This window comes from Heterocephalus glaber, unplaced genomic scaffold, assembly GCF_053883595.1.
Source record: "Heterocephalus glaber isolate CG9 unplaced genomic scaffold, H.glaber_assembly_v1.0 deba00001564, whole genome shotgun sequence".
Lineage (NCBI taxonomy): Eukaryota > Metazoa > Chordata > Mammalia > Rodentia > Bathyergidae > Heterocephalus > Heterocephalus glaber.
The window spans coordinates 876003-889954 of NW_028258351.1; the positions used below are offsets into that span (position 1 = coordinate 876003).

The 13952-nt window shown below is 38.3% G+C and overlaps 1 protein-coding gene across 2 annotated transcripts in view; it reads left to right on the forward strand.

The window, feature by feature from the left end:
- The window catches only part of Ppm1e (protein phosphatase, Mg2+/Mn2+ dependent 1E), a 149065-nt gene that overhangs the window by 114908 nt on the left and 20205 nt on the right, over positions 1-13952 (forward strand). The window contains exons 1-2 of one of the 2 annotated variants that reach the window (XM_004870350.4): positions 9921-10135; positions 10389-10507. In XM_004870350.4, the coding sequence (XP_004870407.1) occupies positions 10110-10135; positions 10389-10507 (145 nt within the window). In that variant the 5' untranslated portion in view covers positions 9921-10109. Of the gene's footprint in view, positions 1-9920; positions 10136-10388; positions 10508-13952 lie in introns of those variants that run through there. The other variant, XM_004870349.4, reaches the window with a different exon arrangement.

Here is a 13952-nt window from a genome sequence, read left to right on the forward strand (position 1 = left end):
AAGAAAGAAAACAGTTTAAAGAGGAGAAAATTCAGCCCTGATTTTAATTCCATTTAGTCCACTAGGAAAAAGAATACTAAGTCAGGTGGAGGATTTGCCTTCTTTATTTTTAGCTTAATCCATTATTTTAGATCTAGAATTCACAGTTAACTAGGGGGTGGGGTAGGGTAGAAATTAACATTTTAGTGCTATCCTCCCAGCAAGGGCAAACTGAGTAGACGGCAGCACCATAATATGTGGGCTGAAATGAGGCTGCACCAGACGAGGCTTCTCTCAAAGTTAATTGACGGAAATTTCCCACCTTCAAGAATTTTTATTACCTTACAATGCTACGCCAAGGCTGCTGAAACACAGCTGTGGGTGCCTGCAGACGCCCACATTGCCAGTGTCAGGAAGGATGTACTTTTAAACCTCTAATTTATCTAATAATGTCTTCAGTGGTGTGTGTAGGTTTGGCATTGTGATGAAAATGCTTCCTGGCTTGGTTTATAACAAGAATTCACTTTGCAGTCTTAAAATGTATATTGTCTTACTATACATGTGAAAGATACTTACAAGTCTACTTAGAAAAAGCTCTAAATAATATCCTGTCCATCTGACAGAACCTACCCACCTGTGGTATTTGAAATGGATACAAATTAAATATTTTTATGCTATAATAATTGATTTATCTATTGTGGTTTCTGTTTTATAGCAAGATAATATACAGTGCTGAAAGAGAGCCAGCTTTCCTAGTGAACTGCAATCTAACGCCTTTCTTTTTCTCTAATGGGAAATATTAACTGATTGAACTGATGTAGCCTATAGAGTGAAGATGGAATAAGAAGCTTTTGTAAATTTATTGTAAATATTTATATTTATAAGACATAGGAAATGGTACTCTCTAGCATAAAATGTAAAACTTCATAACACGTTAATAACGAGATTATTTTATATAAGGCTTATAGTATAGGTGTCTATCTTTAAAAAAATAAGCTATATGGAATTTGAAAGATTCTTTCCTAAAGGATTCACTACAAAGATTGATTGTATTTATCAAAATACACACTCAAGTTTAAGATTATATCTAGAGTATAAAACAGTATTCCTATGTTACTTACAGAAAGAATATATAGAATTTGTTTCTTATCTACTGCACTACATGAAAACATTTGTTTGGACCTAAAATGTTTTGTGTGTGTGTGTGTGTATTTGTTTGTTTTTGAGACAAGGTCTCATTATGTTGTCTAGCGTGGTCTCACACTCCTTGGCTCAAGTGATGCTTCTGCCTCAGCCTCCCAAGTAGCTGGGACTACAAGTGTGTGCCACCATGCCCAGCAAATTTATACTTTTAAATTGCTCTTGTCCCATCTTTGAAATTAACCCTATTTGTAACAGAACTATAGGAGCAGAATTTTAGACCTGGCAGGGGCTTTACAGTTATTTTATTTACATTTTTAAATATTTCAGTTGAGGAAACTAAAACCTGAGGAATTTAAGCATCTTTCCTGAAATTTCCCAGGAAGAATTAGAATCTACCTAATTATAATTCCTTGTAGTTCTGTCTTCAATAAGTTATATCTCCTGTCTTCAATAAGTTATTTGAATACCAATTAAATGGGAAGTTGGCAGAAATGTTAGGTCTCTCTTAGGGTGTGAACTATCAGGCTCCATAGTCAGTAGTGGCCTGTAATTATTTTACTTTTTAAAAATTGTTCTGGGATCAATCTATGGCCTTATGTATATTAGGCAAGTACTACTGAGCTGTACCCTCAACTCACACTCTCTCTGTCTCTCTCTCTTATCTTGTAGCAACATGGAGAAATGGTGTTTACAAGTTAATGTGATTTCAGAGTGCCTGAGATATCTATGTATAAATGTAATGGTCTTTCATATCTTTAGGTACCCAGGCCCCACATGTAATAAATGACTCCTGCAAACATTGTTGGTAAAGAAATGCTATGAATTCTCCAGTGATTTGGCTTCATTGTGAAATGTAAGGAAATACTCACGTAGAGCATAAGAAATACTTAGTAATGAAATTTTGCCTTTCTATGCTGCTTTTGATTTTTTATTCTAACTGTGTCTGTGTGCTGGAAACTGAACCTTGGCCCTCACACATTCCCAGCACATTGCTCTACTGCCCAGCTACACCTCTAGCCTAAGTCTGATACTCAGATAGTTCCCATAATGATTTAACATCTGTTTCCTTAAATACTGCCCCAGATATTCCAACAAACTAAAATAATTTGTATAAACACCAACAAGTACTGAACTATTGACAGTCATTAGGATGTAGCTGGATATTTATAATTCAAAGTCTTCCATTTAAAATGCTGTGAGCTGTGGCTATTTGGTGTGTGAGGTGTTGGGATCCAACCCAAGACCTTTGAAAACATTAAGTATACCCTCTACCACTGAATGATACTCCCAGCTCCTATTTTTGAAATATAATTGAAAGTTGGGCGTGGTGGTGCATCCCTGTAATCTTTGCACTGAGGAGGCTGAGGCAGGAGAATCACTGGGAGTTGAAGGTCAGCATAGGCTATATACTGAGTACAAGGCCAGCCTGAACTACAAAGTGAGACCCTGTTTGTTTGTTTTTTTAAAGGAAATATAATTGAAGAAGCAAGATTGACTTACCTAGATAAATATTTGGCAAATAAAAATGATGCTAGCTAATGGGAACAGCAAGAAAGAGCAATCAGAACATTCATGAATCCTAGTTTTGTGGGGGGGTTTGATGCAAGTCTGAAGAACATTTATTGTTAGCTTAAAGCAAGACCCTGTGCTCTGTGTACTGAGCTCAATTTCTGAGACTTCAATAGAGGCTGGGTTTCTGCTTTACAGTATATAATGAAAAAATCAGCACCCAGAAATTCAAATATGCATTCATGTACTCATTGATATAAATAGCTTTAATAAAGTGGACTGTTTTACTTAATGTGATGAAACATAAAGGTAAAACTACATGGACTCCTCTAATTTTTTTTTTTTTTGGTACCAGGGATCAAACTCAGGACCTTGCACTTGTGAGGCAGGTGTGGCGCCTCTGAGCTAAATCCCTGGCCCAATGATTTTTTAACATTGTTCAAAAGGTATTTATATAAATAATTTATGTATGACTTAGAGACAAAATAGACATGGATTTTATTTTTATCTATGAATATACAAAATCCGTACTTTGCCTAAAAGAAACAAGAAAGTAACAAATTGATGACTATGAAAACCCATTTCCTTTTCTTCACAGGATATGAATTACTTGTAGAAAGCACTTCAAAATGTTTATACATACATATATATTGTATTATCTACCTACTATCTGTGTATATCGATGCATATTGAACCATATTTGAGAGCCTTAACAAGATTAACTTGACTTGAGGTGGTTTCTTTGTTTGCTTTTTGGGGGAGGGGGTAGGGTCTCACTACATAGTTCAGGCTGGCCCAAGTGCTGGGATTACAGACACCCACCACCATCCCCTGTTTGCTTTAGTTTTTTTGAGGCAAGGTCTTATTGTTGTTCAGGCTGACCTTAAACTTGTGATCTTCCTGACTCAGTTTCCTGAGTAGCTGAGACATAGGTGTATGCCACCACATCTGGCTCTAATTTGACTTTAAAACATCCAGTCCAAACGATACACACTGTGAAAGTTTGAAAAATTTAATCATATTGAATGTCAGGAGTGTTCCCAATACAGTAACATTTTTAAGCCTAGCTCTTCAAACTGCCGTTATGTTTTGGCCCACATCTGATATTTGCTATGCTTATTTTATTTGCCAGACTTTAAAATGTTCAGTATCAAGATCTTTCAAGAATTTTAAGAAAAATTAGAAGCAGTTTTCTATCTTATTATCATGTTAGTCACTCTTGGTAATTCTCCTAAAATGACAAGCAGTAATGATAAGCTTTTATTTGAGGGGTATCAAATATTCTGATGTGACTATGCTTTAAAATATATTTGCAATTCTAATTTTTCAGAAATAATCACTTTCAATTCAGAGTCAAAACCATAAAAGGTTATTCATGCTAAGTGTTATAGCTTTCTGACATGTAGGAATAGCTGATGTGGGAGAAGAGTCTAGCTTGATGTTTTATATCTAGCTATTAGTCAGCTAATCCTCCTCCCTACTTCACTGAAAATATTTTCATTCTGTCTGACAAAAAGTAAAAAATTACATTAACTGTGACTAAAAATGTACTGCAAATGACATATTAATGAGACTAATGGTTCTTGCCTTATTCTCTAAAGTTTTCATTTCTTACCTTTGGTGAACCTATATCCAGATAGTTTAATTACACAAAAGATATTTTCTTTTGGAACTCTAGGGAACAAGATTACAATAAAGGTTGTCAGATCATTTATTAATGTAAAGAGCCAATTAAGTATCTGACCTATATACTAAAAGTCCACATAGGTGACATATTTGAAATCTGTGCAGCTAATCAGAGTAAAAGCATGCCAGAAAAATAAAGAGAGCAAGGCTCACAAAGAGTTTAGGTCTGTGAAGGAGAATTTTGACTCATCCAGAAGAATTCAGTTAACCTAGATAGCATGAAAGGAAAAATGATAATACTGTTTGTAAATCATATGGATTTTAAAGAGGTCACATCAGTTTATTTTATAATTGTTAAAGAGCAGTAGCTTTCAAAAACTTTTTTCACCATAATTAGGCTTCATTATACAGTATATTTCTTTTTTGTGTGTGCTTTATTTTTATTTTTTTGATTTTTGAGACAGGGACTCTCTATGTAGTTCAGGCTGGCCTTGAACTCACTATGTAGCCCAGGCAGGCCTTGAACTCACAGCGAGCCTTCTGCCTCAGCCTCCTAAGTGCTGGGATTACAGATGTGTACCACCACACCCATCTCTGTACAGTGTATTTACACGCACGCACGCACACATCTGGAACAATACTTGGCCCTATTTCATGCACCCTCTTCTATGTCATTTTTTTAAAAGTTGGTCATAATTCACTATCCACTAAGTATCATAATCTATAATTTAAAATGAATGATAAAGAAAATTTTCTAATATTTCCCCCTTGGGGACTTGGAATATTTCTAAACCACTTACCTTGTTGGTCTCACCTAGATCTTCTTATGAAAAATTACACCAGCTCCACAATTTTGTACACAAGCATCCTGCTCCCAGACTACAACGTTCTGTCTTATATTTTCTGCCCAAGTACTCCCGCCTACTATGCTTTAATTATATTTAGACCACATTGATTTACAACTTAAGTCTGTCTTTCTTAGCCAGTGTAGAATGCATGGGCCAACATTATGTAGTCACATCCTTAAAAGATACTCGATTCCTAAGTCTTGTCTTTATTTTGTAACACAGCCTTTAAAAACCCAAATCTTAATGCATGAGGTGATTCTTCCTATGTACACATGTCCTAGTATAGGAACATAGATGGAAAAGTCACGCTACCAGAAAAACTAGTTTAAAAATTATCGCAGATAGGGCCGGGGATTTAGCTCAGTGGTTTCGCCTCCTGCTGTGCAAGCTCAAGAACCCAAGTTCGATCCCCGGTACCAAAAAAAGAAAAAAAAGAAAAAAATATCGCAGATATCAGTCTCTTACTGACAGGCCTGCTCGGTTATGACTATTTCACGTCTACTTTGTCATCCCTCCTGCTCCTCCATGTGCTTTCTAGAAGCCCCACCACCTAGCTGGTGTGTAGTCCCCGGACCAGCACCACAAGTGTCACCTAGAAATCTGTGAGAAATGAAAATTCCTAGGCCCCATTCAGGCCTGCTGAATGAGAAACTGTTTTAACAAGCTCTGCAGGTGATTCTGATGCATGAAAAAGCTTCACGAGATAATCTAGTCTCATACTTCACTGAGAAGCTGTTGTCCAGAATGCAAGCTCTAAAAGCACAGTGGTTTTTGTCTTTTTTGTTCCTAAATACCCTGAGTTTTAGAACAGTGGCTCGCACAAAGCAAGCCTTAATATTTGCTGAATCAAACCATTAAGTGGGAATTCCCTTCTTTACCTGCTAACTAATCTAGAAACTTAACTGTATCTGTACCAGTTGTTTTTTTTGGTTTTTTTTTTCCTTCATTTTCCAACTAAGAACATGTGTCTTATCCTGTTAAAGGCCAGTATTTCCTGACCTAGTATTGATTTCTATCTAAAATGCCCTCCCAAAGCCCCACGAGTGTGGAAGGTGACTGGATTGTGGGGTGCTGTAGTCATCAGTGGATTCACCCATTGGTGAGTTCGCAACTAAGTGCACTGGTAGGAGGTAGGGCCTGGTTGGATGTGGGTCCCTGGGCTGAGGTGGAAAGGTGTATTCTTGTCCCCAGCTGCTCCTTTCCCTCTGCTTCCTGGCTGCCATGAGTTGAGTACTTTTACCCCTGCCATCCTGTTTCTGCCTTGGATCCGGCTGAAAAATGAACTGAGACTGTGAGCCAAAATAAACCTCTCCTTTGAGCTGTGAGTGCTGGGTATTTGTCCCAGCAGCAGGAAAGTGAGACATGTAGACTGGATTTCATTCTTTCTTGCCTTCTCAAGAACTTTGCTCCTTTGGCATCCTATCTCTCTGGCATTATTTATCAATCTTTCTCTGTTGATCATTTTATTTTATATACAGTCAGACTCTTGACTGTTCTAGAACAAGAGCAACAAACTTTCCCTGTCCCCATGTCTCTGTCAGTTACTATCCCACATCTGTTTTCCCTCTGTGAAAACCACCTTACCTTCCACTAACCAACTCATTCTGGTCTATTTAACCTCTCCTATTCAGTGATTCTTGACAAAGCATTTAAATTCTATTCAGTGATTCCTGACTAACCCATTTAAAATGTACACTTCAATGGCTTTAATGTAGTCAGTTGTTCAACCATCATCATAATTTGTCTTAGAAAAATTTCCTCTCTCCAAAGACACACACTTGCCTGCCACTCCTGAGCTACCTGTACTCTCTATAGATTTGCCTATTCTGGACCATTCATATGAATGGAATCCTGCAACATATGGTCTTGGCTTCTGTTACTTACCATAATGTTTTCAAGGGTCATCCATGTTATAACATATATATAGTGCTATATTTTTTGTATGGTTGAATAATATTCCCCTGTAAATATACTGCATTTATCCAACATCAGTTGATAGACACTTGGTTGTTTCTACTTTTCAGCTATTATGAGTAACACTTCCATGCACATTCACGTACAAATTGTTTATTTCTCTTCAGTGCTGGGGATTGAACCCAGGGCCTTGCTCATGACAGGCATGCACTCGGTCACTGAGCTACCTCCCTGGAATTCGTGTATAAGTCTTTGTATGGATATATTTTATTCCTCATGGACACATATCTATGAATGGAACTGCTGGGCCTGATGGTAACTTTATGTTTAAAATTTTAAGGAACTGCCGAAACAGCACGCCATTTTACATTTCTACTTAGCAGTGTATGGAGAATTCCAGTTTCTCCACGCAGTCACAAGTCGTTATCACTTGTTCTCCCCACCTTCCATGCCGGGAACCACACTCAAGGCCTTGTGCATGCTAGCTAAATGTTCTACCACCGCCCCCAGCCCTCAGATGACACATTTTGAGTTAACTTTTTTATATAGTGTAAGGGAAGGGTACAGCTAGATTCTTTTACATATGTAGATCCAATTGTCCCAGCATTACTTGTTGAAAAGATGGTTCAAAAAAAAAAAAAGAAAGAAAGAGAGAGAAAAAAGATGGTTCTTTCCCCCACTGAATTGTCTTGGCACTCAGCATTGATTTACATACTGTTAGATTCAGTGTTCATTTTTTCACTTACCTTATTTGACCTCCCTGCCAGATTAGCATCATTGACAATTCCCTCCAAATAGCCTACTCTTTGTTCTTTTATTTATCTTACCTTTTTTTTTTCTTTTGAAACATGGTCTCACTATGTAGTCCAGGCTGGCCAAGAACTCAGTATGTAACCCAACGTGTTCTCAAACTCATGATCCTCCTGCCTCAACCTCCGGAGTGCTGGGATTATAGGTGTGTGCCTATATAACCCTTTTATCTTGTTTTTTCTTTTTAGTCTTCATAGGTTCTTTAGAGTCTACCAAGATTGACTGATTGATTGATTTTGGTTTTTTGAGACTAGGTCTTACAATGTAGTTTTAGGCTGGCCTTGAACTTGCAGTGATCCTCCTGTCTTAGCCTCCCAAGTGCTGACACCATGCCCAGCTATACCAGGGTTTTAAATGTTGAGTTTTCAGTTACTGTGTGACAAATTGTCATAAAACTTAGTAGCATAAAATAATCATTTATTATGTTTTTTGGGGAACATGAGCTGCTGAGCTACATTCCAGCCCCAATCATTTATTATGTTACAGTCTCTCTGGATCAGGAATTCAGACTGGGCAAAGCAGTCAGCTTGTCTCTGTTCCATGAAGACTAGAGCCTTAGCCGAAGGAAGATGCAGGCTAGGGAGGGACATCATCTGAAGGCCCGTATGCACTTACATGCCAAGCAGTTGATGGTCATTAGCTGAGGGGCAAGCTCAGCTCATTCCCACAGGAGCCTGTTCATGTGGTTTCTCCACGTGGGCTTCCTCATAACATGGTAGTGGAGTGCCAAAAGGGAGCTTCTAGAAGGAGAGAGGAAGGAAGGACGATGAAGCCCAAGGCCATGTGGCCTCTTACGACCAAATTTTAGAAGTTATAGAGCATTACTCTTGTCACATTTTAAAAGTCAAAGTAATCCTGTCATCTCAGTACTCAGGAGGCTGAAGCAGGAAGATTGCTGTGAGTTGAAGGCCAGCCTGGACTACATAGCAAGGCTCTGTCTCAAAAACACCCAAAACCAAAACAAAATACCCCATGCGGGGCCGGAACTATTGCTGTGCCCTTTGTTTAGAAAAACAAACTGCTACAATATTTTCTGGCCACACACTTTACATCCTTCCCACGTGCTCACCCTCTCCTCTAAGGTTCCCCAGATCTCATCCCGTTATGTCATCAGACCCAAACTTGAGGTTCAAGATCTCAAGGAGGACAGGCCTAGGTGCAGGTGAGAGTCTCTGGGTATGATTTCTTGATTACAACTCCTTGACTAAAGTTCTTGACCTGAAAACATATGAATTAAAGAGGCAAATACTCACTTTCCCACCATACAATGGTGAGCCATAGGATAACCTTCCCATTCCAAGAAAAGGAAGCCAGGAGGCACAGTGGAAGTCACTGATCTAGAGCAATTATCTTTCTGTTTCTCCTGTGAGATCCTTTTTATTCCTGTACCTTTAAATACCACCCGTACATTCATGACTTTCAAATTCTCTGAGCATCACACTACGAGAATGTCCACTTGACCATTTTAGACCTTTACTAAAATATCTCACAGATATTTCTAATTTAACATTTTATTTATTTATTTTTTGAGGCAAGGTCTCCCTATGTAGTTCGGGCTGACATTGAACTCACAGCACTCTTCCTGCCTCAGCCTCCAGAGAGCTGGGATTATAGGTGCGCGCCACCATGCCTGGCCCCCACCTTAAGATTTAAAAAATTAACTTTTACCCCTTTTCCTCTCCTAAGCTGTTCTTTTCCTGGTTTTCCCATCATTGTAGATGGCCCTACCAGTTCACTTAGTTGCTCAGACCAAAATCCAGGGCTCAGTCTCCTTCTCCCTCCCCTCTCCTCCCCTGCCCTCCCCACCCTGCCCCACTGTACCCCTCTTGCTCGTCTGTCTCTCTCATCATTATATCCAATAAATAGCAAGTTCTGTATTATTTTTCTCCAAAATATGTTCACTTTTTCTTCTCACCCGGACTATAACAATGTCTTTACCGGTCATCCTCCTCCATTCTTGCTCATCTCTAATTCCCTTTAACACAGCAGTCAAAATCGTCTTCATTCATATGTATGGCTACCACACTTTTACTCAAAATTGTCTGTGAATTCTCATTACCTTTCAAGTAAAATCCAAATCCTGGTCCATAGGGCCCATGTAACTGGCCTTGCTTGTCCCTCTGATCTTATTCCCTGCCGCTGTGCCCCTTAGCCTTATGCTTATCTTCTTTGGGCTTCTTTCAGTTGCTTCATGTACCAACCTGTCATAAAGGGCTGTATGCCTGAGGTGTTCTCTCCTGACTTACCACTTCCACGTGACTGAGTTTTTGTCCTTCAAGTATGGCATTCCTGACCATTCTGTCTAAGTAGGTACCACCTCTCTATTATTCTGTCACTATATTCTGTTTGTTTCCTTTACAAAACTTATCCCTCGGTCAGGGGCCATCTCTGTGTCATTCACCAGTACATATCCAGTGCTTACCACCTGCTATGCTGTCAATAGGTACTGTTTAAAGATAATTTTGTTTTGAGATAATATAATTAATGTAATTATTAATAATGATAAATGTATTACTTCCTAATTCTTATTGAACATGGTCTTTTATTTTTCTCTTTCAGTAACTGTCCTTCCTTTTTGGCTGTGGCTTTGGCCAGAGCCACATCAGATGAAGTCCTCCAGAGTGATCTTTCTGCACACTACATCCCCAAGGAGACCGAGGGCTCAGAGGGCACTGTGGGTGCGTACCCTTCCACATGATCTGCTGTAAAATACTAAAATCTTCTCGTACATAGTGCTCCATAGGAAGTATCTGTAAATTCTAAATCCAATTGTATTTACACAGTAGTTGATTGTATAGTAGTAGTAGAGAAAAAATACAGTTTTTAACAATAAGTCAATAAAAAGAGGGAAGAAGACAAAATGCAAATGAATTTTGAAAAGTAGTACTATATATAGAAGGTAATTGGAACAACAGGAAATTGTCATGAATAATATATGGATAAATGGAAAAAGTAAAGAGGAAACTATAAATGTACAGCAAAGGAGATAAATGGGTAAGTGTAGGGCAGTTGAGCAAATCTATTTAAAATTTTTAGGTTATCTTTACAAATGCAAGTAAAAAGTCAGATGTAAAAATAAGAAAATTTAAGAAACCTTAATTATATTAAATACCATATCTAACAATAAATAGAGCATATGACAGATATGTAAGATGTGATTTAATTGTATGGATCACTGCACATCTTATTTTTCCAAGATGATTATGAGGTTCAGTTTCTTTCTTTTCTTTTCTCTTTTTCTTCAGTACCGGGCATCAAACTCAGGACCTTGCACTTGCGAGGCAGGCACGGCACCACTCAGCTAAAACCCTGGCCCTGTTTCTAGTCCTCTCTTCTCTTCTTTCTTAAAGTACTGGGTATTGAACCTAGGGCCTTGCAGCTGCTAAGCAAGAGTTCTACCACTGAGGCACAGTCCTAGCCTTTCTATCTTGAGACTTACTAAGTTACCCAGGCTGGCCCTGAACTTGTAATCTTCCTGCCGCAGCCTTTTAAGTAGCTGTGTACAGAAAGGCAGCACCACACTGGAGAGAGACTCAGTTTCTTGGTGAAGGCATATTTATTAATGTATTAGGTTTTTACATATTCAACAGGACTTAAAGATTTATAAAAAATTACCCCCCACCTTGGTGCTGGAGATGGAATCCAGGTACACCCGCATGCTAAGCAGGTGCTCTACCATTGAGCTTCATCCCCAGCCACTACCTAGAAATTTAAAGAAGTTATTTGTTCTGTTTAAAGCATTTGCCTATAAACATAGTACATAAGGAATACAGCATTTATTAATGAACTGGAATAGCTAGATTCCAAAGAATGTGAGGAAGATATAAAAATAAACATTCCTCCTCTTCCTTTATCTTTCTAGATTTTGACAGAAAATTGTCAAGGAAGGAATTATTCTGTTTTTACTGAGTAATTTATTCACCTGGAACCAAACTGTTCCAGAGTCAAGTTGGAAAGAATCCCTGCTACAAAGGATTGGTCTTTCCTCTGGAGCTGACGCATGTAATGAAAAGATGAGAGAGATTAAATTCTGCTTCACTGCAGCCAGGGTGACGGCTGACTCAGCTCCTGCTCAGTACAATGGCATTAACGACTGATGAGTAATGTACAGCTGTGAGGGGGTGGGCTGCTACTGGGACGACTTTCACTTTTTCACTCCCCCTTTTTATTTTTCCATTTCATGTGGCAATTATTTATATACTGATGTCCCATACCACTCACTACAGGAGAATATTTAATGTAGCAAAACCAAAGTGCTGCCCTTTGTGCCTACTTTGGAAGAATTTTTGGAACCCCATAAGGTAGCAAATGTGAAATGAAGGATTTGTGGTTTGATAGATATCATCAATCATTCTGATTTTGTATTTTTCCAAGAGATTACTCAGTAATGTCTTCATGCTATTGCCATGATTCAGACTATACTAAAATTCTAATTTTCAAATCCTTATCTGCTTAGCCCAAATCATTCAGTGTCAACTGCACTTCGGAAAAATATCTACAGGGAATCTATTGTTTATCTGTACATTACAGTGGGAAATGAGCACACCAAATAAGGCCCGTAGTCATTGGCTTAAAGGTCCTCAACTCCCCACAGAAGTGCCTTTTTATCCCTCTGTTTAGTTGTTTCCAAAAACAGACTTTAAGAAAAAAAAACTTTAGGGCCAGGGATTTAGCTCAGTGGTTTCGCCACCTGTTGCACAAGTGCAAGGACCTGAGTTTGATCCCTGGTACCAAAAAAAAAAAAGATAAGAAAAAGAAAAAAAACTTTTAAAGTGCTTTTCATGTTTGCGTCATTCCTAAGAGAGTGTTCACTAAGTGACCTTGCAAATCTGACTTGGTACAGATTTTATTGGTAGGTAAACTCCTGTCCAGACAGCCTAAAACCAATTTGAAATACTGAATGAAAATTAATAACAGGGAAACCAAAGCATGGTGGGGCACTCCTATAATCTCAGTACTCTGGGAGGCTGAGACCAGAGGACTGCAAGTTCAAACCCAGCTTGGGGAACTTAGTGAGACCATGTGTCAAAATTTTAAAAATAAAAATAAAAAGGGCTTGAGTATGTAGCTCAGTGAAGAGACCCTGGGTGCAAACCGTAGTGCCACATACACACACCAAAAACCAAAAAACAAAAAACAAAAAAAAACCCAAGAAGGGAAAATTATCGCTAATATAGAAGAAATTAAAAGAATTATAAAAAATTTGTGTAAAGAAATTTGAAAATCTGGAATTTCCGAGAAAAATATAAACAAAGTTACCTAAGAAAAGATTGTAAAAACTGTCAAGGACAAAAGCACGTGGAATAAGTGATTCTTTAGGTGAACATTTTCAAACAAAGAGATAATCTCAATGCTTTTTTAAATGAATATTTTAATTGCACAGAGAAAAAAATATTTGCTTAACACTTGTACCAAAACCTGCTTAAGAGCAGGTGTGATAGCACATGCCTGTAATCCCAGCACTGTGGGAGGCTGAGGCAGGAAAATCTTGAGTTTGAGGTCAGCCTGGGCAATTTGGCAACTTAATTGAGACTCTGTCACCAAAAGAAAAAAAAACGGTCCTGGATTCAACCCCTAGTACTGCAACAAAACCAAACCTCAACTCACAACTGTACATTAACTACAATATTTAATTCATTCAGTGAGTAATTTATTGACGCCCTACCATTATATACTCCTGAGCTTTTTCGTTGTAAGTGACCATAAACACAACTCAAATTGGCTTCAGCAAAACAAGGTAAGGGCCATATACCTACCTTGAAATGCTGTCAACAGAACCTGGCATTTCTACAACTCCTAGCTATACTGGCTTTCACTTTGATTTGATTACCAGGCTTCATGTGATGGCAAGATGACTGCTAGGAGCACTATGTCTTCATTTGCCCAAATTAAAATTGAGCAGGAAAACAGGAATAGCTTTTCTCAGTTGCTTTTACTTTACCAGTTCCAGGATCACTCCATTGGCCAAATTTGGATAGTTTTCCATTCCCGAATCATTCACTGTGACCAGAGGAATGCAGTTCTTTAGCTGAACCACATGTTTTACCTCAAGATGCACTTGGACTAAGAGTAAAATAGAGCATTTTCCTAGATAGCAAATAACATATTAAAGCAAAGTTTTGA